Here is a 27,101-nt window from a genome sequence, read left to right on the forward strand (position 1 = left end):
AGCGGTACGCAATTTGAGGTCACAGAAAAATGTTGTTTACGGATGAGATAATTTTTACAATTGGGCAACATTTTAACACACAAAATGACCGTATTTATGCTCAAAGCTCTGAGGATTCCTGAGCTTTCCGATTAGTCAACAGAGTGCAACGTGAGCACTATTCGACTTCAGTGATGGTTTGGTGGAGTATTAGCTATGAAGGAGTGACTGTGCCATAGTTTTGTGGAAAGGTATCAATATCTAAATGATCGGACAGCCTGGGACTAGATTGTGATTATTTTATAGCTATAGAAATGACTGTACAATATTGTATATTTTTATTGAAAAGAGCGCAAAAAAAGAATGCTGGGAGAGTTTCTTGCGCCGCTTCTTCTCTCTCAGAGTGCCATTTGTTTCCGAAGCGGTAGTAGTATCTAGTATTTATTAGAAATGACATCAAAAATAATTCTAAAGGAAACAATTTTAAGAAAATAAATTCCTTTATGCCTTTAACATGGGCACAAGGGTATCAAGATACCATTCTTGAGAAGGTAGTGAAGCCCCTTAACAACACCATTACCATGATTTATAGTCAGTTTTAGAGAGTACGGCTTGCTCTAAACGTACGCCGTGATAATTTGGAGTCCCTAAAGAAATCCGTAGGATTGGCAGTGAAGAATTTTTCCATGAAAAGAGTGCGTACTTCTATTGATAACTATTAACTGGCTTCAACGTTTATAGAACTATATTGCAGCTAATGGTTGGCAGCTTCGAATAAGCTTTTTATATTTTTGTTTTATATTAACGTACTAAACTAACACACTCTAAAATAAATAAATGTTATTTGCAATAGAAAATTATCGAGAGTGAATATGTGCGATTGACAGTACCCAACCAACAATACCATGCGATAGAAGAAGATACAGTATAGCAGCTGTTTCTAGTCCGTTCATTTAAAGAAAGAGAGTTCGCGTACTTTATGTTCTTAAAAATAAAAAGGATAGCGATAGACTCGTACTTGCGTTGCATCATTTTGGAGTAGTTTAATATTATAATAGAGGAATAGTTTTTATAATCTTTTTTAAAACAATTAATTATATACTTATATGTCTACGAATACCCGAATCCGACTGACATACAAATCTCAATGGCGCGGCGTTGTCCCTACAGCAACATTGCATACGATAGAGGCATTATAGTAGGTTTAACAGACGATAATGAATAAATAATTTTATTGAACATGCGATAGGCTTAAAATACGTTTAACTAATATTTTAGACCTTCGACATGCATTTTATTATGAGGCGATAAATGATTTGTGTCGAACTCTGAAATTGATGAAAATTACACTGCAAGCTGAATTAAACACAATGCCGCCATTAAAATTAAGAAAAAAGAGAACAGCTGATTAACGTTAGATGTCACTTGTCAACCTTGAAGTTTTGAAAATCAAAACAATTTCCAGCTGTAGGAATTGATATTGGAAATTGTAAAATACTGATTGACGATTGTTGAATGTTGTGCAATGTTTTGTTTGTAATTATTTCTTAATAATTCATATTAAACGTATACATCAGATACTTCAGTATCATACATGAGGCGCGTTTTGTGTACAATGGCTGTATGTCAACAAAAGTTCAGTATGTTAAGTCTAACTAAGATGATTAGTGATTTTAAAGAGTTCAAGTTCAAATCTCCACCGAGCTATGCTGAGCTTCCTATAAGCGAGAACCCTGAGTATAACGTACCCGTTGCTGTGAATAATTTCATATTTTCTAAGGTAAATTATTCTTAGCATGCCAAAAACATATAAATATTATATGTAAGAAAATATAGATTGGCAGAAGTGGCTATTTTTATTGAAATATGCGATAAGGATGAGGCTCACCTGATTCTACCCATTAAGAATTGTATACAAATCGCTATCTCCAAAAATGACTATTTAATATAAAGTTTTATTCTGTACATAATAATAATGGACTTTCACACTCACTCCTATCCCCAAAGGCATGAATTATGCTTTATGATAGCAGGCCTGACATGTACAAACTTCCAAAAATTGAAATAAAATGTGTTTTAACCAAAACTATATTGTCACTGAACTAAGACGAAACTGAAAAGCTGTTGACTAATCAGTACATTGCATAATATCTGAACAAGCAGTATCTATATATTGAAGTACATTTCCATACACATGGGTTGATACACACACACACAGGTCTTCCACATGTTTTTTCTTTATTCTTTTTAATTTCCTTTAAATTTAGTTAATGTTTTAGTGTGATACACACACACATTGTGTAATTTAATTATATCCCCACTCAGTATTTTGTCTTTCTAGTCTTGGTGGATGGCACCCAGAAGTAAGGGTCCACACATAGTACAGAGGCCCTTGTCGAAGTTAGTCGAGCTTGTACTTTTTTCCATTAAGCTAATGAATAATTTTTTTATCATTATGAGTTAAGAAGCTTTTAACACTCTATACTACTAAACATAGTAGCATTTCAAAACAGACTTTGTGAGTCAGAAATGTATGTGAAATTAAAAATTCTTAAATAATTTCAGGTGCCAACTGAGCCACTAACTGGCAAGCTGCACTTAGTTTGTGTATCAGAAGAAGCTCTAACTGATATACTTGACTTAGATCCAAAGGTTGCAGATGATGAGGATTTTACCAACTTTTTGGCTGGAAAGTATTATCCAGAAGGTGCATACTGTGTGTCACATAGGTATTAGTCATATTACTGTTTATAAGTAGATAAAAATTGGGTTTTTGTATAGTAAGCTTGGGTCCTGCATAACAGAGAACAGAAACTCTAATCACAAATTGTGCTGTATTCCTCAGATTGTCGTGATTTTGGCACTCGCACAGAGTTCTGTCAATGTGTATTATTTTAAATCTAGCAATTGATTGCTTATAATTAGGATGATTTGAGTGAATGTATCAGAAAGCTATTGAAACCAGCACCATGCACCATGCAAAATTAACCATCTTATAAACAAAATAAGGTTCAGAACTTGTTGAGGGAGTAGGGTGCTGTACTGCACACTCGGTTTTGGTGTATCTGAAAAATCTCCTGGGGCTCTGCTGTTTTGCTTGTCTGAGGTGAGGTGTACTGCTACAGAATATAACTGTAATACTATACCTGTAGTTGTACATTGCAAGTATCGGTTTAGTAAGCAGTGCATAGTTGATTAATTTAATTGTGCGCAGTCCACTTTATTCTTGTGGAATTCAACTGTGTACTAGACCAATGACTATTACAATACATGCTCAAAAGGGGTTATTGTAATGAGATTATTTTGTATAGTGTGTGTGTATAGTGGAAAGGTAGCAATTTAAGAAAGATATACAAAATGAATGTTCTATTTTTAAAAACTGATTTAATATGTTACTTGTATGAATTATTCATGAATGAACTTCATGACATTCATTTAAAGAGATGCAAGAGTTCTATTATATGCTGCAGATATTTATTATATTAGATATCCATATCTTGACTGTGTTTTGTTGCTGGCAAACAGGAGATAGAAGTGTCAAAAACAATTGTGCCAATCACATGGCATAATATGCTAACTTAACTGTTATTTAACAAAACTTTACAGATATGGGGGATATCAATTTGGTTTCTGGGCGGATCAGCTTGGTGACGGAAGGGCTCACATACTCGGAGAGTATACTAACAGGTAGATTTTACTATATTACTTTATCACTTTGGAGTGCTATGAAGTGTGTACTTTTAATAAGTCTTGATAATAAACTGTCCAATGAGAAATAGTTTGGGTGCTTGTGTTTTTGTCCGTTTGACTAAGACATTTGGATACCACTGGCATTTCTGATCGAAGTGTTGGTAATCTCGTAATGGTAAACTACTTTCAATACTAGAGTAGCCACTTATATAGTTGTCGTGTCGATTTTCACACCTTGTGTATTACCTGTTTTTCTACACAGATGCTTTAAATCCTCTATTAAAGATTCTAAAACAGTTAGCTTATTGCCAACATTAAAACACACAATGTCCTAATAACCATTACATCATCCAAACGGGTGTTGTAATGAAATTCAGTACAACATTACATCATCCGTTTTCATTACAACACTCGTTTGGATGATGCAAAGATTACTAGGACTGTCTTTTTTAATGTTAGCATTAAGCTTCATATTATGGGTGTAGATCGAGTCTTGCATGCAACTGTTGATATTAGGTAATTAAACACTTGTGTGATACTATTATCATAAACCCATATTCGTGTTTTAATACCCCTTATTACCAAACAGTTGCATTAATAACTATTATCGTTCTCCTTGTTTTAATGCTATATTACCGTATTTATTTATATCAGTAAAGGTGAAACATGGCAACCTCAGCTGAAGGGATCAGGAGAAACACCCTACTCTCGCTTCGGAGATGGACGTGCTGTGCTCCGGTCTTCAATTCGTGAGATGATCGCCAGTGAAGCCTGCTACCACCTTGGGATACCTACCACGAGAGCTGCGGGATTGGTTGGTAAGAATTTCAAGTAGCATGTCATTGACATTTAAATGCCAAAAGAAATGTATAAATAAAACTTTTATCTTGTAATTTTTTTTGAAGAAAACTTTTTTAGGCGCAACTACGAGGTAACTGCACGACAATACAAAAGAACCAGCAGTCCGTTACGGCAAGAAGGCGTCACGTTTCTGTACCATCCCTGGGGACGCGGTCGAAGGCCTTTTATAAGTTACTTGCTGACCCAGCAAACGTTGTATTGCCGATATTAAAATCGCGATACAAAAGTAACTGTTGATCGAGATGGGTGAAAATTTGAAGTTGTATGTATTTTTTGACTCATAATCAAACAAATTAAAAAAAAAAATTAAAAAAAATTAAAAAAAAATTCGTGTGGACCCTTAACATTTAGGGGATGAAAAATAGATGTTGTCCGATTCTCAGACCTACCCAATATGCACTCAAAATTTCATGAGAATCTGTCAAGCCGTTTCGGAGAAGTTCGGTCCCGTGCACCGTGACACGAGAATTTTATATATTAGATAAAGAATTAACTATATAGTAATAAATATAAACGCATCAACCTTTAGAGCTTGAATTCAATGTTTGTGTAAGGATGCTTCGTGAACATGATGGTAGTGATAACGCGACGCCGCCGCAAGCAATGCCATCTGCATGAAGCACCGTGTTGTCCTACATTTTGCCTCACTTTTTTTATGAAAAAAGGAATGAGATGAGCAGGACGAGGACGAATGAGCTTCCTTGTGCGGTGTTCCCGGCACGATACGACATGGGTACCTCCAAAAAAGCGCGTACACCTACCTTAAGGGCCGGCAACGCTCTTGTGATTCCTCTGGTTTTGCAAGAGAATGTGAGCGGCGGTGATCACTTAACACCAGGTGAACCGTACGCCCGTTTGTCCTCCTATTCCATAAAAAAAAGGATGTTCAGCTGATCGTAATACGCTCGGCCGATTACAATGCAGGGTCGCTCAGGGTTCTTGAAAAACTCAAAAATTCCGAGCGGCACCACAATTGCGAGTCTCATTAGCCCGGTAATTTCACTAGCTACAGCGCCCTTCAAACCGAAACGCAATCATTACACATTACTACTTCACGGCAGAAATAGGCGACGTTGTGGTAACCATAATCTAACCGGCATCCGGCATTTTCTATTTTTATCCTCCATTTTGCCTGACTGCGTGACTCTTGGTTGCAGTGAGTGACGACCACAAGGTGTGGCGTGACAAGAGTTACAGCGGTATGGCCAAGCAGGAGCGAGCTGCCGTGGTGATGCGTCTGGCACCGGCCTGGTATCGCATCGGATCCTTCGAGATACTGTGCAGAAAGAAGGAGTACACCCTTGAGGCTACCTTCGCTGATTTTGTCATAAAGGTATTTTCCGATACATAAGTATGCTGTTCCAGACATCTTGTATTTCTTTTTTATTAAGTATTCTTATTTAAATAATTTCATTATGTGGTCAAGTTTTAGAAGAAAAACATAAATAAAGCAAAGCATATTTAAAGGTCATTGCGATCTAAATTTTAATTTTAATTGCGATCTAAATTTTAGCTAAAGGCGCTAAAACATGTCTATTTAAAGTGATTATTATTATTAAGAAAGTACCATTCATGATAGCTACCTATTTATTAGCTGTAATAAGTATGTGCAATCATAGGCCAAGTATAGTAACTAGACTAATTGATAGCTTCCGTTTCACTCACACGAGAAAAAGAAAAACTTATGTGAGTCTTATGTAAAGAAATGAAATAGAATGATTAGATTTTTGTTTCGCAATGCGTGCCGGTTTTTTCAAGGTCAGCACACCCGGTGTGCTAAACAAACTTGACAGCGCTGCACATATATTTTGTTTACTTTTATTTGCGTCTATAAAAATAAGCTATTATTGTTGTGAAACGTGTGAAATAACCACCATTTATTCAACATCAGCGACAATTTTAAGTAGAATCGATTATATATAGATTATATAAAGACTGCGACGTACTATCCGTTAGAAAACTTTATGGCCTTCATGTTACTCTTAAAAGACACCCTGATCCTTGTTACCTGTAGAAAAGAACAAAACATGTAATTATTAAGCCAACTAGTGTAAACACCACTTTTGCAATTCGACAGTTTATGAAACAATCAGAACATGTTTATAACCTTATTAATGAAAAACTCAAGATCTATACGCGTAACAAAGTGGAATGTAGACGAAGTTTAACCACTTGGTTGAAATCCATGAATTATGAGGAAATGGAAGAGCTATTTAACTACACGGAGTAAATTTTAGTTATACCTTCTTGATAGTACAATACGTGTTTTACGAAAAGTAACAATGACACACACCACACACACGCACAATCAGACATCCTGTTTGTATAATATTTTTCTTTTGTTAAATTATATTTCTAGACTTAATTTGTGATCCCTAGTTTTTGGTACTGTTAATTTTAATTGATATGGAATAGCGTGGCCTTCTGGCACAGGTGTTTCTCACTTAATAGAAGGTCACATCCACTATTATGTTTGTACCATTTTTGTTACAAAAATAAATATTTTTCCCTTTTTTTTTCAATAGATGGAAGTATGGTGCGATGTTGTGTTTTACGATGTAATAGTGATAGTGAAAGAACACTTGTGTTATATTATGTATCTATATATATAGGATATTATATGTCTCATGTTGGCCACGCCAAACCGATGTTTAGTTTTTATACTTGGTCTATGTGTGCAATGGCTGTGTTTCGTTTATCGTAATTAGACCAAGTGTTGTTAGTTATTGAGACATAAGATGTTAAGTCTCATTTGCCCAGTAATTTCACCAGCAACGGCGCCCTTCAGACCGAAACACAGTAATGCTTACAACACAATAATGTCTCAAGGTGACGAGCGCAGTTGTAGTGCCGCTCAGAATTTTTGGGTTTTTCAATAATCTTGAGCGGCACTGCATTGTAATGGGCAGTATCAATTACCATCAGCTGAACGTCCTGCTAGTCTCATCCCTTATTTTCATTAAAAAAGAAATACTGCTTCACAGCGGAACTATCAATCATCCTGTACAAAGGAGCCTCCCACTGTTATTTTCTGATAAAAAGTCTGTGGTATTCCAGCACCATTTCCCAGACATCAGTTTGGAAGATGAAGACAGATACGTCAAGCTATTCTCAGAAGTGGCTCATAGGAACTTAGACATGGTCGCCTCGTGGCAAGGTATTTACATGTAATAATACTTAATACAGTAAATTGGATATATTTTTTTTAAATAATACTTGCTGCGTGAAATTAGTTTATAGAATTTTCGCCTATATGTCCAGGCAAAACGCAAAACTACTGAATAGATTAATTTAAATTTAACATGTTTCTCACAAATTTTTTGTTGTTTGTTTTTATGATATATGCGAGAGTATCAATGCATATTTATGTAACTTATTTCATTTTACACTTACATTAACGACCTGTATAGCCGAGTGGTTAGCGATCCTACCTACAAAGCTAGAGGTCCCGGGTTCGAATCCCGGTAGGTGCAAGCATTTATATGATGAATATGGATGTTTGTTTCCGAGTCTTGGAGTTTTAAATGTATTTATGTATGTTTATATGAATTTATGTATGTTTAAGTAAGTGTATTATATTAAATATATCATTGTCTTGTAACCCATAACACAGGCTATATATGCTTAACTTGGGGCAAGATAATTTGTGTAAAAAGTGTGTCAATATTATTATATTATTATTAAGTACCTAAGCCTGCATGAAAGGGTTAATGCGAGTATTAGTTGTTCATTGTAGACATGAAATAACTGCAGATCTCAATCGAACACTGTAACAAGCAAACGTTGTATTGCCATATAAAGTAATAAATAAAAAAAATCCATTGCCATCTTGCAACCCTATTGCGGATCTGTGGATGTAACAGAATAATATAAAAATCGCGATAGAAAAATAGGTGTTTATCGTAGACGGGTGAAAATTTGAAGTTGTGTGTATTTTTTAAAGTTGTAACATAAAAAAAAATATCTAAAAATTAAAAAAAAAATGGGGTGGACTACCCTTAACATTTAAGGGGATGAAAAATAGATGTTGTCCGATTCTCAGACCTACCATTGGTATAATATTGATGCACACAAAATTTCATGAGAATCGGTCAAGCCGTTTCGGAGGAGTTTAACTACAAACACCGCGACACGAGAATTTTATATATTAGATGTAAATAAAGCAGTAGAAATATACACTTAGTACTTATATTAGGGTAATAGACGAACCATGTGTGAGAGTGAGATAACTATTCTTACATAAAAACCTAGGTGTAAGAAAGAGACGGAACAGATGACGACCATGAAACAGTTTTGACACAATTTAGTGTCTATTAGTCTCCTGTCAAAACGTGGATTGTGTTATATTTTATAATAAACTCCCAAATGATATTAAAATATTACTTACCTATTAAAAAATTTAATTGTATCGTTAAATATAAATTAATATCTTACCTAGGCCTATTATAATGTGAAAGATTATTTGAATGATAAAGATAGTTGGTATTAATGTTTCTAAATTTATTGTTAATGAATATTGTTATACTCATTTGAATGCTATTGTAACTTTTGTACTTCATCATGACTTGCACTAAATAACTTAAAGTTACACAGTGAATGAAATTTTTTTTAATTTGAATTTTCGCAGGTAAATACTGATCCTTCAATACTTCTTTCGTGATGTTTATTTTCGTAGACACTAAAATACTAAATATTACATTTTGTATACGCAGTAAACACTATTTTCTCAAGATTAAAATCATTTAAGAAAATATGTGTTAGATAATAAAATATTGTATACGTGAATATGACGCCGTTTATCAATATTTGTCATAGGGATTGTCTAAAAGCAAAATACTACATACTTCACCAACTCACCAACACATCTGTAAAACTATCACACATGAACATTTTAAGTTTAGTCTCGCCGTAATGAGGAGAGTGTTGTCTATTCCGCTAATATACTAAGTTTATGAGTAAAACAAATACTTTGACACAAATTTGTTGGTTCTAGGTTTCGGTTTCACTCACGGCGTGTTGAACACAGACAACATAAGTTTACTGGGTCTGACCATAGACTACGGACCTTACGGCTTCGTAGAGCACTATTATGACCACTACGTGCCAAATTCGTCGGACGATAGAGGCAGATATGCCTACAAAATGCAACCGGAGGTGAGAAGAGTTTTAACGATATCCATCAAAATGGCGTCCGTTGGATTACGTATAAATACAAATTTAAATCACCCTCCGAACGAAAAAACTAATTCCCTTTTTCAAAATATAAGAAAAGAATGGGCGATAAAAACTCAGCGGACTTTTCTTAAAAAAAAAATTCGTTAGAATAAATTTTTCAGTTAAATTGTCTCAGGGTGAACATCCATTTTTAAGCTGTCCATCATTAAGAAAGCCATTCTAATTGCATTAGAAAAAGTTATTGAATAGTCAGAGGGCAAACGTTTAGGAAATTTTATTAAGGCAGTTGTAAAAGAAGGGTCAAAAAACGTAAGTAAAACATCCGAATGACGATATTTCAAACGCCTTGCTTGCCTTGCCCACGAGTATTATTTGGAACTATTTTAATATATAATTATAACTATTTTTTGGAAGAGCAGAATGAACGATGGTACGGGTCCCCTGATGTTAAGTAACCACTCCTGCACTCTCTTCAGAGGAATCGCATCATCATCAGTGTGGATGACCTTTTAGGAAGTTGGACGCACATTTTTGAAGATACCCATGTTGTATGTCTTGTAAGCACTGCGAATAAGCTCTTCCACAATTTGGTTGTGCGTAACAAAAAGTTGGTTGAAAACTGCACTGCGAAGGAATGAATGATGAATGAATTATATCTAAATATGTGTCGTGTGGTTCCATCGGGCTGACGACGACAACAATCACGTCAAATAGCTCTTCGAAACACTCCTTACTTTGATATATTCTGTAGAAAATAGACAGTAGACCAGGGTCGATAATTTTTTAAACCAAAAAGTATATAGTAGGGTGAAGCCCACTGGAAAAGGATGAGAATATAACAGAAATGAATAGAAAAATAAATTACGGGCTATCCGAGGTCGGGAAGTGGAAAAGGTTGGTTATTTAAATTTTTCACATAAATTTTGAGGACATGTGAAAAAAGTGTGCAAACAAAAGTTGTAGATCTTTTTATTACCTCCAACTTTGTTATTTATCTTTTTTTCCATATGAATTGTGCTTCGCTGGAAATCAATATTAACCGTTTTTTACCCTTAAGCCCTTTCCACTTCCGACCTCAGATCGCCCGTAATTTATTAGCTTTCACTTTTGTTATATTTTCTTCCTTTGCAATGGGTTCCATCCTGCTATTTTTTGTTTTTCACTTTTTATCATTTTCAAAGGCTTCAGCACGGGTCTACAATGAAAGTCCTTCAGTAAGTCCGTTGTAATAAGTTCTACAGACACAATGAATAACCTGCTTCCATTCAGATAATGCATTACAGCTTTATCTGTTAATTTTCAGATACTGTTATGGAATTTGGACAAATTTTTAGAGGCGTTGATACCAATATTGACAGAGGAACAGATTCGCAAGGCGCGTGATATACAAAGAGAACTTGAGAAATATGTTGAAGATAAAATTAGGCAAGTGGTAGGACATAAGCATAATATTTTGGTCATTCTTGCAAAATACCTTTATTTATTTGCGGTGATTGATGCATCTACTGTACAGACTATACACAATAACTCTTGGTTTTACGTATTTATTAACATTTACTTTTTTTTAAGCTATACTAGAAAAAAATATGAGAGTGAAATTATAAGATACGCGCGCATCACAGTAACACAAAAGTTACAGTTAAAAGTTAAGGTTGAAGTTGGTTCCTAAAACTTTCTGACGTTTGCGTCATTCGTTATTTTTTTTTGTTTCTTCGTCCATTATAGGCTAAGGGTTCAAGCCTATACAGCCGTATTCATTATTTAATAATTAATTGTCAAAGCCATCTTTTTTTTTATGGGAGGACAAACGAGCGTACGGGTCACCTGGTGTTAAGTGATCACCGCCGCCCACAATCTCTTGCAACACCAGAGGAATCACAGGAGCGTTGCCGGCCTTTAAGGAAGGAGTATGCGCTTTTTTTTAAGCCATCTTTGCAAGAATTTTACATATTTGTTCTTTCTAAAAACGTAGAATAGTATGAGGAATAAGTCATTTTAATGATTTTTGCTTCGTTAGGCCAACGAAGTATAACTTCTTGCGTGCATATATAAGTACACACACACTTTTTTTTACTTATTCGTGTTAGGCGTTGTATATTTTTGTTGCATCACTTTACATATATTGTAACTGAAATGATTTGTAAAAAGATGTAGCTGTGAATGTTGATTTAAAAGAGTGCCACTTCTTTTTATTAAAAGCTCAACCCTTTCCCATGTGGCGGTAAAAATAAAATGAAAAGAAAACTTTTGACATTCATAAGTGCCATTTCCTTGACGTAGGTCAAAGTATGAATAAAGTGATTTTGATTTGATTTGATTTTGATTCTAATTTAACACACAACAGTGGCGACCTTTGGACGTGGCTCGCAAGGCGACATTTAAATAGAAGAAGCAATAGAGAATTGTTTCACAGAGTGTCACTTTCCCGTGAGATGACAAAACTGTATATCTAGTGAGGATAAATACTTCAAATAAAAATAATTTTGTTTTTTTTTTTTATTGCAAAAAGACAGTAACATACTTATTAGTCTTAGATAATTTATGCGTCTGTGACAGCTGGGTAACCGTCGAAAAGATTGAGGTTGACAGTCTATTTTGAGCAATGCTCGCACTCTAACACAAAGTGACATACAAATTGCGAGTGTAAGATGTAGTTTGTCACGCGCACTAAAGTAATAAACCTGCACCGTTTGCATCGATTGCCTATTTCTATCGTGAAGCAGTAATGTGTAAACATTACTGTGTTTTTGCCGTAGCTAGTAAAATTACTGGGCAAATGAGACTTCACATCTTGTGTCTCAAGGTGATGAGCGCCATAAATTGTAGTGCCGCTTAGAATTTTTGGTTTTTTCAAGAATCCCGAGCGGCACTGCATTGTGATGGGTAGAGCGTATCATGTACCAACAGCTGAACGTCCTGCTCGTCTCGTCCCATATTTCCATAAAAAAAAAGGAAGAGTCTCGTAGACTTATAAATTACCTAAGCTTTAACCCCTATTATGTCAACTAAAGTTGTAAATACATATAAAAATCATTAGAAATAATATTCTATGTTAAATTTTCAGGATAATATTTAACAAAAAGCTAGGCCTGACGATAATTGAAGATGGGGACGATGTTCTTGTGAAAGACCTGCTCGGTATGATGCAAGAGACTACAGCTGACTTTACTGGGACGTTCAGACAACTGGCTGAGGTAGATACAATGAGCTATGCCATAAACCATTCCTTTGTGAAAATTTCCATGTATTGGGCCATCTATCAATTCAAATTCAAGTATTTAAAAAATAGGATGTGACTTATTGAAAGTCCAAAACTACCACCCATTCCAAAAGAATGCCTCAGACCTGAGAAGAATGCGCTCAACAAACTCAGCAAGCTTTTTTTTTATCAAAAAATATGTTTACAAAGTAATATTGTACAATTTAACTTAATATTGAGGGTGATCTTTTCATTCCCAATTTGTGGTATCATTCAAGTCATTTATGCTATAGTAACCTTTACCACACAAATGTTTTTTATCAATTCTTTTCAATAACGTAATACTTTTGTTTTGAACATTTTCTGGGATCTTGTTGTGAAAGCATATACATCGCCCCACAAAAGACTTACTAACTCGACTTACTTCACAAGGCTACACTAGCGTCTCCCTCCTAAGTCCTAGAGAATCATTGAGAGCAAAATTCAAAGAAATTAACATCTTGACTGTTGCTTCTCAATATATTCTTGATAATGTAATGAATGTTCATAGTGAGTGAATTTGCCAGAAACTGTCATAACCATAATGTTAACACCAGGAACAGACATAAACTGATGATGCCTACTACTCGGCTTAGTCGAGTTAGTAAGGCTTTTGTGGGGCGATGTATATACTTTTACAACAAGATCTCAGAAAGTGTTCAAAACAAAGGTGTTACGTTATTCAAAAGAATTGTTAAAAAACGTTTGTGTGGTAAAGGTTACTATAACATAAATGACTTTCTTAATGATACCACAGATTGGGAATGGAGCGACCGCCCTCAGGCTATTAAATAATAAGTTTAACTGTACAATATTACTTTGTAAATGTTACTTTAATTGTAAAACATATTTTTGATGAAAAAAAAAAAGCCCGCCGAGTTTGTTGCGCCCATTCTTCTCAGGCCTGAGACATTCACTTTGGAATGGGTGGTAGTTCTTTTTTTTTGACTTTCAATAAGTGATTTCACATCCTATTTTGAATAAAAATATTTGAATTTGAATTTGACACCCGCTCCTCACTTCATTCGTTACAATATTATATCGGATAGACTTTCTACTGTAGTAAATGCTGTGAAAAAATTCGTCATCTAAAACCGCTCGTCTCACTTTGAGTTACTTTCACAGCATTTACAGTTACTTTTCATCACAAGAGTCGGTGCAACTTTTTTGCTATTGGTAGACTGAGACACTTTGATAGATACAACGGCGCCTATTTCTGCCGTGAAGCAGTAATGTGTAAACATTACTGTCTTTCGGTCTGAAGGGCGCCGTAGCTAGCGAAATGACTGGGCAAATCAGACTTAACATCTTATGTACCAAGGTGACGAGCGCAGTTGTAGTGCCATTCAGAATTTATGGGGTTTTTCAAGAATCCTGAGCGGAACTGCATTGTAATGGGCAGGGCGTATCAATTACCATCAGCTGAACGTCCTGCTCGTCTTGTCCCTTATTTTCATAAAAAAAAGACAACACAGACCAGCCCATGGAGTTGGGACGATATATAAAAACATATTCAATAATAACCTCTTATCGAGCCACCAGATGCCGTATACTTTTCCGGGGCATAAAAAGAGTTGGGAAGTCCCAGGCCTAAAGGTGTTGTAATAAGCGATTAAGGGCATTTACCAGAGGGGATGTTCCGTTGCACAGGATGACGACTAGATAATGGGTACCTCTACGGCGCCTATTTCTGCCGTTATGCACTAATATGTAAACATTACTGTGTTTTGGTCTGAAGGGCGCCGCAGCTAGTGAAATTACTGGGCAAATGAAGGTGATGAGCGTAATTGAACGAATACCACCAGCTGAACGTTCAGCTCATCTTATCCCTAATTGTTATAAAAAATGACGATGGTCATGCACTTGTCAGTGTGGTCTTGAGTGAATGATGGTTGAGTGCGTTTAATTGACTTTTCCATTATATGCTGATATAATGTAGTGAGCCCTCTCGATTCGTTGTGACAGCTTTGCAAGATGACCTTTTTGAAGGGAATACTCATGGCGTTGGCGTCGCCGACATGCTCATGACTGGCGCACGCGATAAACGTATAATTTGAAATATTAATATATATAGTTAGACACTTTTTGGATGGGCGAAATCTCCTGAGTTCGCGTCAAGGAAATGCTTATAGCAGTATTTCTGTAGCCATACAGCTGACGTATTGTGCAATATTAGTGCTGTGCACCTATATCTTATATGTCAAATTAAATGGATTTAGTGAAAGCCTTCTTGGTAATGTGTCTTTGGATTGTGTTATAGTGAATTATCCAAATGATTTAAGGTTTCTTCAGTGTTATTTCCGCCAATATTTGTTTTCTAAAACAATTCAACACGTGTTTCGTCTCTACACGAGGCATCCTCAGGACATGTTGTCGCGCCAAAATCTGGCACGAGACTGAATCAAATGAACCGGAAGCCGCTCTTTTATACCCTCGTCCCATGAAATGACGCACTGTGATTGGCCGGCTGTTGTGACGTATTACCCCCGGAAGAGACACGTAACAAAATTTAGTCCCATCACCTTTGTTCCGCAAAGTAACGCCTAATTCAATAAATTTTCTTATAGTGAATTGATTAACGATGTGATTCCAGGTGAAACCAGATGAGCTGTTGAATACTGATGCACTGAAAGATAAGTGGGCTCTGAGTAAGGTGGGGAAAGCGAAACGATGGGAACTGTGGGCTCGAAGATACATTCAACGCTTGTCGGACGAACAAGGTTAGTTGCGTTCTCTAAGAAATAGGTGATTTAAGTCCTACGTCACTTATAAAGCTATAGTATAATGTATAGCCTTTATTTTATTTACGGTATGTGTGGATTGATACATCTACTGTATTGTACTTTAAATATGTACTCAATAACTATATTTTTACTTATTAATTTACATTTTGTTTTACTTACTCGTGTAAGGCATTTAGTAATTGACGTTTGTGTATTTTATTGCATTGTAAAAATTGAAATGATTTGTAAAATTAATTTGAAAATAAGAACTTGTAATACCATTCTGTTCTGAAAATAACTACCTTAGAGTTTCTTGCTCGTTCTTCTCTAAGGAAATCTGCCTTCCGAACGAGCTGTATACAAAACTAATATATTTCTAGTGTAATGCAATTTACCTACGAAATAAAATATTTTTGTATGTTTGTTTGTTTGTATAAATACATGATCGGGTTTAGTACGGCCGAAACATCGGACGCGGTCTTGTAGCGGACAATATTCGACAGTAAGCCGCGTTGTCCATCGCACAAAATTATTATTATTATCAGATTTTGTGCGATTGACAATGCCACATACCAGCGAATACGATCCGGTACAGAGGTCCTACTCCTAAAATCGATATTCGATAAATCGTCGCATTATTCGTGTCGAATCCTACTCTTAGTTACATCGTAATCAATGTCGAAACGATGATTGAACGAACGAAACATTATTCGATATTATCGGTCCTAACACTACTCTTAGGTGAAAATGTCAGACACGAATATTCGAATTTCAGAAATAATCAAACGTCACTTTTACGATAATCTCAACGACACCTTCTAGGCTGTCGATCTCTATTATCGTTTCATTAATAATTACTTAACGTAATAAATATTATTGAAATAATTATATGTGATTTACTATTCAACAGGATTTTTTTACTACTACGTCATTTATGCGTAGAACATTAGCGTTTGTTGATCGTTTATGCGTAGAAATAATGCAAATGGCCGCCTGAGAAATTGGAAGTTGACAAGAAGGGTTGAGTTACTTTTCTTTTACATTTTATTATCCGCAAGTTTTGTATTATTTATTCAATTTTAAATGGTCATATTATATTCATGGCATATTTTTTTAACATTTAGATTATGTGTAAATGATCCCAAATTGGTGGTGCAGAGTCTGGCATGGTCCTTAGCGCCTAAACTATGTTATGACTTTTGACACTTAACAGCGCCATAGCACAGATAATGTTTAGGTTTGAACATATTTCATTCACACTAACATCGTAAAAAACTGAAAATATTAGTCTATGGTAACGATAAACGATAAGGAATTCGAACATTTGTTAGAGTAGGTTAGTTGCGATATATTCGGGTTATTATCGTATCGTTCCGAATGTATCGTTGTCGATTTTCCGAGTAGACCTCCTGAACCGCGTCCGATGGTTCGGTCGGACCAAAATCGACCATGTGTTCATCGCCTAACTAACGACAGAGAAATAATGTTTGGAACATAGAGATGAACAGGAAAAGAGTATGTGTAGCGCATCGAGTGAAAGAGAAGGAGAGACAAGGTCTCAGTAAAGGCTGACATGCAGCGAGGTGCGGAACCTACTGGTAAACGTTTAATGTACTCTTCTCTTTTATGTTATTACAAATGGTTGACTGGAAGAGATCACTAAATAGTTTATAAGCCGCCATTTGCACCATATGATATTATTATATGTATGTATGTAAGTAAGTATTTAAGTTATATTTCGTTAATATGGTGTTTTGACACCAACAAGAAGTGTACTAAATAAATAAATAATTGCATCCATGCAATGCGTCCAATCCATTGATTGCAATAATTACGAATGCTGTAACATTTGAAAGTGCGAAGCGTTGCTGTAGTTGAAACATTAAATTTTGAGCATTATGGCGTATAATAAATACGCTTTAGTATTAATATTAATTAAATATAATTAATATAAATTAATTATTAATATTTGTTTATTTTGATTCACTAGTGGTAATTACAATATTATATTTATAACTAGCTGACCCAGCAAACGTTGTATTGCCGATGTTAAAATCGCGATACAAAAGTAACTGTTGACCGTAGATGGGTGAAAATTTGAAGTTGTATGTATTTTTTAATGCTGACTCATAATCAAACAAATTTAAAAATAAAAAATAAATTGGCGTGGACCACCTTAACATTTAGGGGGGTGAAAAATAGATGTTGTCCGATTCTCACACCTAACCAATATGCACTCAAAATTTCATGAGAATCGGTCAAGCGTTTAACTTTACTAACTAACTAAGCAAGGGTTTAACTACAAATACCGCGACATGAGAATTTTATAAATTAGATTATGCTAATTTACAAGGGTCTTATTACTAAATGCATTTAAGGTGAATACCGCATGCCAAATTATGTGTGAAATTGTTATATAAAATAAGTATAAGTTAAAAAACAAACATTCTATAATGTAATAAAATTAAGAAATTAACAAAATCTACCAAACAAGTCAAGATAAACGTACTAAGCAAATCAAGAATACTTATTAATTATTATTTTACAATATATTTTTTTTACATTTTGCGAAACCTTGGCAACGAATCACTGAATGTTTCTTAGCATTTATAATCGTTTATAATTTTGCATAATCGCGACACAGGTGAATTGATCCCCAAAATAGTTCTGCGAGAAGGTGGGCATCTCGCTCTGACCTCTACTATTTTTACCACTGGACTGGCGGCTGTCAAAGTTCTTTGTGCCCGTTTTATATTCGCCATTTTGGCGCTGTTGGCCATATAGCGAGAGTCTACGGTACTAAAACTAGTGATGACAACCTCAGCAAACATCGATAGATGGTGGGAAATTATTACTAAAAAAAAATTGTGCACTTGATTACGTTGATTCTTGAAGTATAAATAACACGAAATTAATTCAATATGCATAAATACTACAGAGTTTTGTACGTTCCTTCGCAGCTATTTGTATTATACGTTAAAATTAGTTCTCTGTACGCTCGCGAATGGCGCTTCAAATAGACACAAAAAATTTGATGTCAAACATATGGAACAACCTGTCCAGCGGTATAGTAACATGTCAGTGGCATCTAGGCACTCAAAAATTAAACATAGACACAAGAAAGGAGTTGTCATAAATGTTGTTAATACTTTTGTGTGAGAAAAGTAAATACAATATGTCCCTACGTTGTTTCAGAGTTAGTATATTAAAATATGTAAGTCTTTCAGAGTATGTTGGGAGTGATCTAGATTTCCCAATTGAGAAAGCCAAGTGATAAAGAAAACGCTTCTGGAGGTCTACTCGCAAAATCGACAACGATACATTCGGAACGATACGATAATACTCCGAATATATCGCAACTACCCTACTCAAACAAATGTTCGAATTCCTTGTCGGTTATCGTAACCATAGACTAATATTTTGATTTTTTTACGATGTTAGTGTGAATGAATTATATGCAAACCTAAAAAAAACTAAATATTTTCTGTGCTATGTCGCTGTTAAGTGTCAAAATTCAAAACATAGTTTAGACGCAAAGAACCATGACAGACTCTGGCCCAACAATTTACATATTTTGTACAAAATGTACATATTCAAGAATTATGTTATGAATATAATATGACTATTTAAAATTGAATAAATAATACAAAACTTGCGAATAATTAAAATGTAAAAAAAAAGTAACTCAACCTTTTTTCGTCGACTTCGTATTTGTCAGGCGGCCATTTGCATTACTTTCTTTCTACCCATAAACGATCAATAAAACGACTTAATTTACTTGGTAGTCAAAGAAAAATCCTGTTGAATATGTAATTAATGTTTAATATTTGGCATATGTTTATTTATTTGATGTGCACCAAAAGACTCAAGAAATTGACCCCACAATCAAAATAAAAGTGCAACTTAAAACGATAATAGCAACGACAGCTTAGAAGGTGTCGGTGTGATTATCGTAAAAGTGACGTTTGATTATTTGTCAAATTCGAATATTCGTCTCTGACATTTTCATCTAAGAGTAGGGATAGGACCGACAATATCGAATAATACTTCGTTCGTTCAATCATCGTTTCGACATTGAATACTATGCCACTAAGAGTAGGATTCGACACGAATAATGCCACGATATATCGAATATCGATGTTAGGCCCCCTGGATTCTTTCGATTCGTGTGGTTAATTAGTCTATTAGAAAGTATTTTGTTCAAAGTAATTGTTTTTTTTTTATTTTACACACAAAAAAAGTATCTTACAATTTACTTTAATTTAAGTACAAATATAAACCCATTCGGATTTTACCGTGTACTACACTCGTCGCATGTTATAAAAAACTAAGAGAAAACTAAGAATATACTATATGACATAATATCAGTACTTCAAACTTATTATATAAAATTACAAACAAACAAACCTTTCTTACCGCATACTTATTTACTAGTACCCTTAATTCACTAACGTTTGTGTATTATTGTTCTCTGTTGAGGGTAAGGTAGACAGGATGTTTGTGTTTCATACTTATCTATTTATTATTTATTATGTAATTATCAAGATAATATTTTTTTAATTTCACTTTTATATTTTTTATTGTTATCTCCTGTTTTAAAGATGTAGGAAGTTTATTTATTAGAAATGGTACCTTGTAATTTAGTTTATTTCTACCATAGCCATTAAAAAATCTAAGTAAAAGTAGTTTTGACTCCCGAATACTGCGGGTACATACTTTGTCATTATCGTTTTTTTTTAATCACTTTAAGATTTTCGTTAAAATATTCTTCACTTAATATCGCAAGTTTTATCTTTTCATGGCATGGTAGTATCTTGCAGAATTCTAATAATTTAGGGTCTAAATTTCTTAAGTTTTTTTTTAAATATTTTTTGGAACAATAGTTTTAACTATTCTAAGTTGCAAAGTGTATATTCTGTCTATGTGGCTTTTATAAGTTCTTCCATAGCTCGAGAGCCCGTAACTGATAATTGATTCAGCTAGTGAATTGTATAGTAATAGAAGCGTTTTAAATGGAACCCTATTCCTAATAACAGCGTACTTTGCAAGAAGGGCTCTTAGCTTGTCACATACTGTATCAATGTGCATTTTCCAGTTCATTCTGTTATCAATGACAAGGTCCAGGTATAATTGATTACTTACAACCTCAATAGCCTTACAGTTACAGCCTTTGTGTAAAGTATGTTTGTTGGTGTGTAAGCAATTGTGGCTATGTAATATTAGTCTAGGCTCGTATTTTGCTCTATTATGGCTTGAACTTATACACATAAGCTTATTTTTTTTATCATTAATTAATAAGACACAGTCATGTGACCATTCAATTATTTTGTCAAAGTCAAGCTGTAGTTTCTGCATTGCATCTTTCGGATTATTCCCGTAGGCTAGCAGACAGGTGTCATCCGCGAATTGGAACAGGTTGTGACCTGTTCCAATTCGCGGAGACACAGTGTGCTGTGTAACTACATTTGGTAGGCTATTAACATAGGTTATGTAGTGTAATGGCCCGATTACTGAGCCCTGTGCTGTGCCTTCAGACACAGATATTGAGTCGCTGTATGTGTTGTTTATTTTAACATTTTGTTGTTGTTTTAGTGAATGAAAATGATCGCATTGAGCTCATGAACTCTGTGAATCCGATCTATGTTCCGAGGAACTGGATACTGCAGGAGGCCATAGCGGACGCTGAGAATAATAAATTCCATAAGGTACAGTTATACATTGTAATTATCTCTATTTTTTTTTCAAGTCAAGTAAGGGAGAGCATAGACACAAATGGCTTTATCAATAATAAGCTATATATACCTAAAGTTAAAATTTTGTCTGTTTGTATGTACATTGTAATGTTCCAGTACCTATCGTTATTCAAATGACAAGGGAGTTTGAATAACGATATATAATTTGGGAATCAAGGAAGTGACACAACATTACTATTTAAAAATGTATTTATTGCTTTTCGAAGTATTCTCCGAGAAATTAGGCACATTTTTCCATACGATGGAACCAATCATTGAAGCAACGTTCCATTCGGAAGTTGGGGTCTCCAAAATGGTCGTTTTGTAGGCGTCCACAGCTTCTTCAGGTGATGAAAATCTCTGACCACGCAATTTATTCTTTATTTTAGGGAAAGTATAGAAATCATTAGGGCCTAGGTCGGGGCTGTACGGCGGATGGTCTAATAATTATATGTTTTCTTGCTCTAAAAACTCTTTTGTTCTGTGCGCGGTGTGAGAACTCGCATTGTCGTGATGGAGGATGATGCGGCGGTTGCAGTTCTCTTTACGGAGTTCAGAAACGACCTGTGGCAAACAAATGCTAGCATACTATTCTGCATTAACCGTCCCTCAAGAGGAGTAGTCGCAACATGGCCGGTTTTGGAGACAAACGTGGCCACCATTTTTTTTGCAACACTCCGTGAACGAACAATTTTTGTTGGCTTTAACTCATTTTCGAACACCCAAACTCGTGGCTGGTTTTTTGTTTCGGGTTCGTACGCGTAAATCCAGGATTCGTCACCTGATACGATGTTGTATACAGCATTTGAGGATCCTGCGTGGAATCTTTCGAGAGTTCTGACGCACCAAGTAACGCGAGCCGCTGTTTGCTCTTCACAGAGCAAATGCGGTATCCATCGGGAAAACAACTTTTTTACACCTAATTGTTCATGCAAGATTATTTGTATTTGACTCATGCCAATGTCTAAAGTTACCTGAATTTCGCGGTATGTCACATGTCGATTTTCCTCAATCAGCTTACGCACAGCATCAACGTTTTCTTTGGTGACTGCAGTTTATGGACGACCTTGACGGGGATCATCACTGAGCTTAACACGTCCACGTTGAAATTCAGCAAACCAGCGTTAAATTGTGGTTATGGGTGGGGCTTCATCACCAAATGCAGAAATCATCCGGTCAGCACACTGTTTTTGTATTAAACCACTTCGAAAGTCATAATAAATCATCGCTCTAGAATTTTCTCGAGTCAATTCCATTTTCTCAACGACTAAACAAGTTTGACAAGACCTTGTGACAAGACCGAGAATCTTTTTTTAAATAAATAAATGGTATTCGAATTTTAAAACCAAGGAGTTTTCATTTAAAAAGATTTTAATATGACACGAACAGTGGAAATATTCCATTCCCGATACTTTTAGTGCAGCCTATGTATAACATAAAAATGAATAGAAATGAATTTTTAATTTAAAGTTTAAAGATTGGTCCAGAAAATCCAGTCAATTTTTTTTTAAATTTATTAACAGCTTTGGACGCGTCTTTTAAACCATCCAGTCAGATTAGTATGATGTACCTACCCACAGATTAATAAAAGATAGTGATGATTCAATTATTTGTTCTTTCCAGGTGCGGCATTTGTTGGAAGTGTTCAAGGAGCCGTATGAGGTGAATGAAGAAGCTGAAAAATTGGGATATTCCTCCCAGCCACCCAGCTGGTCTTATGGGCTTAAACTTAGTTGTTCTAGCTAAGTTTATGGTTATTGGTGGTGGGACGTGTGCTTCGTTTAAAGGCTTTAAGTCGTATAAGAACATATTACCGTTTATATTAGAAATTTTCAGCAAAGTTCAATTTACATTACATTAAATAAAATAAAAATATAGTGATCTAAAATTACTATAAAATTTTTGTCTGTGCATTGTTTGTGGATGCTAATCTCAAACAATTTTAATCACTGATTTTATAAATGATTTTAGTAAATTAGGTTTTACTTTTTTGATTTTAGTTAATATTATTGATATGAAATTGTTTTAAATAATAGATAGTTATAATGGATACATGTATATATATGTAGGTGATATTGTCCAGAAAAACTCATAAATTAACATATTTGAGTAGTTTGCTATGGCTGTATAAAAGTTATTGATTATATGTGAATAAATCATGTTAGTATACTATTAAAAAGAATCTTAAGTTATTGAATAAGAAAAATATGGCTGCAAAAAGAAAAACCAGATAATTTTTTTAGATATGTTGAATAAATATCAAAATATAACGGCTGTGTTGCAGTCGAGATTAAAATTAACTAAAATGAAAGCAATTGTAATATTTGAGTATCCATGTATTTGAAATTGTAATATTTTATAACTCTCTTAATTATTTATGCCACAAAGATTAGGAAGTGCAGGTAATTATATAAATATATATAAGTTATAAGAGAACAGACTGGATATTGTCACAAAATGACGCGTGCGCAGAATTCTGATTGTTATTGAGCTTAGGATAGGGCTGTCACCTTTTGGGGACAGCCGCTTTACAATGTTTGCTTTGTTGTTGATAGTAAATAAAATTAATTTTCAAGAATTGACAAAATTATATTATTCTATATATATACTATGGAATTCTTTCCGATGAAATCAGAAAGGCTCAAACTCTTCAATCTCTCAAAACAATGCTCCTTAATTATTATTTATCACTGTGACAAATTCATTAGTTCTTTTGCTGGTTTTATTTACTGTATGAGTATTTTTAAATTATATGTATATCGATAACACCACCTACTGTGATTTTATCAACTAAAACTATTTCAGTTTAGTCAGTATAGGTTGCCTGGAGGAAGTCGCTCTTAAGGGATAAGGCCTCCTATTGCTTGTAATGTAATATTTTTTTTTATGGAATAGGAGGACAAACGAGCGTACGGGTCACCTGTTGTTAAGTGATCACCGCCGCCCACAATCTCTTGCAACACCAGAGGAATCACAGGAGCGTTGCCGGCCTTTAAGGAAGGTGTACGCACTTTTTTTGAAGGTACCCATGTCGTATCGTCCCGGAAACACCGCACATGGAAGTTCATTCCACAGCTTTGTAGTACGTGGAAGAAAGCTCCTTGAATACCGCACTGTGGAGGACCGCAACAAATCCAGATGGTGAGGATGATAAACTAACTTGTGGCGTGTCGTGCGAAGGTGGAATTCGGCGGCAGGAATCAGGATAAATAGCTCTTCGGAACACTCTCCGTGATAAATGCGGTAGAAGACACACAATGAAGCGACGTCTCTACGCAACGCCAAGTGATCCAGCCGTTCACAGAGCACTGTGTCCCGACAATTCGAGCTGCTCTGCGTTGCACGCGGTCAAATGGATCGAGCTGATACTGGGGTGCGCCAGACCAGAGATGAGAGCAATACTCCATGTGTGGCCGGACCTGCGCTTTGTAGAGCGCTAGTATGTGGGCCGGCTTGAAGTATTGCCGTGCTCTATTAATGACGCCCAGTTTTTTTGAAGCCAATTTGGCTTTGCCCTCCAGATGACCACGAAATTGGCAATCGCTCGAGATTTTGAGACCCAGTATTCCGATACTAGGCGAGGCTTTAAGGGAAGTGTTGTCGAAGAGCGGTGATACGACAAATGGGGTTTTTTTAGTGGTAAACGCGCAAACTTGAGTCTTCTGGGGGTTAAATTGGACAAGGTTCAATTTACCCCATTTCGCGACATAGACGACACAAGTTTCTCCCGGCACTGGTCGACGATTTCCCGAGAGAGACCTGCATGGCCCATGTATACGGCATCACCAGTGCTGTCGTCTGCATAGCAATGAATGTTGGAGGTGTCCAACATATCATTGATATGCAGAAGAAACAGCGTGGGAGATAGCACACAGCCTTGGGGCACTCCAGCATTCACGGGCTTCGGGTTCGAGCAATATCCGTCGACAACGATTTGTATGCTGCGCCCAGTGAGGAAGCTGGAGGTCCACTTGCACAAGCTCTCGGGAAGCCCAAATGATGGAAGTTTTGAGAGGAGCGCCTTGTGCCATACACGATCAAAGGCCTTCGCTATATCCAGGCTAACTGCCAGGCCTTCCCCCTTGCTTTCAATAGCCGCAGCCCATCTATGTGTTAGGTATACCAGAAGATCACCTGCCGACCGACCATGGCGAAACCATGCTCTTCATGATTTTGGAGAGCAGGGAGGTAATAGCAATAGGCCTGTAGTTTGCCGGATCCGAACTGTCTCCTTTTTTTTGGATCGGATGGACAAGGGCTGACTTCCATGAGTCAGGGACTACGCCTTTTGAATAAGAGTGCCGGAATAAACGCGTAAGCACCGGCGTCAACTCAGGGGCACACGTTCTAAGCACGATTTGAGAAATGCCATCCGGCCCGCTCGACTTCCTGACGTCCAACCAAAACAGAGCTCGCCTAACATTTTCCGTCTGAATTGTACTTATACATAGAGCTCTGACACCGCGGGATGGTCGGCGGTGTTTTTCCGTTGTCGTCAAGAGTCGAGTTAGAGGCGAAAAGAGCGCACAAGAGATCGGCTTTCTTTTTTGCCGTATGGGCCAGGGTGTCATTCCTCATGTGCAACGGCGGCATGGACGGCTGGCCGAAGTAACCAAGAGCAGCTTTCGACAACGACCAGAACTTGCGTGTTCCGGTCGGGTAACTGGAATGCTGCTCGCCGATTTTGACGACGTGTTTTGACTTTGCACGGGCGATTTTCCGCTTAAAAAATCTGGAGGCACGGTTGTATTTCCTCTTAAGAACTATGCAGTTCGGATCCTTTGTGCCCAGCGCCGCAACCCAAGTTCGAGTCTGCGTAGTCTGTGGTACGTGATCCAAGCCATTCGGCATTGTGCCCGTTGAAATCACCCAAGACTACGATTTCAGCGGAGGGGATCTTTGCAAGCACGTCGTCAATTGCCGCTTGCACGCAGCCCATGAGATGATCGGTTTCTGCGTTACCACTATGGGACCTGTAGACACACGCATAGATGCTGACGCGGTCCTCTAAATCTACGTGGAGCCAGAGAGTGGACAGGTCTAGACCTACCCTCAAAATTGCCGAGACGGCGACAGCAGATATCCTTCCTAACGTACACACATACCCCGACATGAGGCAAAAAATTGTGCTCAATTTTGTACCCGGGGTACGTTAAATATGACGTATCGCTAGGTCGAGATATCTGCGTCTCCGTAAGGATACACAAGGCCGGCTGCGCCGTCTCAAGGTGGTGGTGGACGGCGTTTAAATTGGAGTGAATTCCCCTGATATTGCAAAATTCCACGTTGAGTGTGGGGCGGGGAGCCGTGGTGTTAGTTTTATGTTAATTTTAATTATTTTTTGCATAATGAGATAATCAAAATTGAAACAAGTTTTTTAGACCATTTTTCATAAAATTACTTCCTTTTCCAATTGCTGTCTTGAAAGTATAAAAAAAACTAACAATTTTTTTTTTCTAATGATAATTTCAAAGTTAACTAGCATAGAATTGATGTCTTCTTGACAGCATTCATGTTAAATGATTCTTCGATCAAAGTAGTTAAATAAATTGTTAATTTTGTTGTAGTTTTCATAGATTATTTATTGTGTATGCATAATGTATAATATATATTAATTTTGTACATATTATTGTGAATTGTCTAATTAATGCATAAATTTTGTTACAATTATATATTTGCGTTTTCAATGAGTACTTTTTATTT

General features: G+C 36.0%; 1 protein-coding gene across 1 annotated transcript; it reads left to right on the top strand.

The window, feature by feature from the left end:
- Positions 1 to 1,435: 1,435 nt before the first annotated feature.
- LOC126967767 (protein adenylyltransferase SelO-like) lies at positions 1,436 to 27,085 on the top strand. The gene is made up of 12 exons (XM_050812447.1): positions 1,436 to 1,759; positions 2,545 to 2,708; positions 3,586 to 3,666; positions 4,324 to 4,487; positions 5,688 to 5,863; positions 7,588 to 7,687; positions 9,524 to 9,684; positions 11,009 to 11,130; positions 12,770 to 12,899; positions 15,537 to 15,663; positions 21,259 to 21,371; positions 23,022 to 27,085. The coding sequence occupies exons 1-12, from the start codon at positions 1,574 to 1,576 to the stop codon at positions 23,142 to 23,144; spliced, it is 1,647 nt and encodes a 548-aa protein (XP_050668404.1). The 5' UTR covers positions 1,436 to 1,573; the 3' UTR covers positions 23,145 to 27,085.
- Positions 27,086 to 27,101: the final 16 nt, after the last annotated feature.

Source organism: Leptidea sinapis, chromosome 13 (assembly GCF_905404315.1).
Source record: "Leptidea sinapis chromosome 13, ilLepSina1.1, whole genome shotgun sequence".
Classification (NCBI taxonomy): domain Eukaryota; kingdom Metazoa; phylum Arthropoda; class Insecta; order Lepidoptera; family Pieridae; genus Leptidea; species Leptidea sinapis.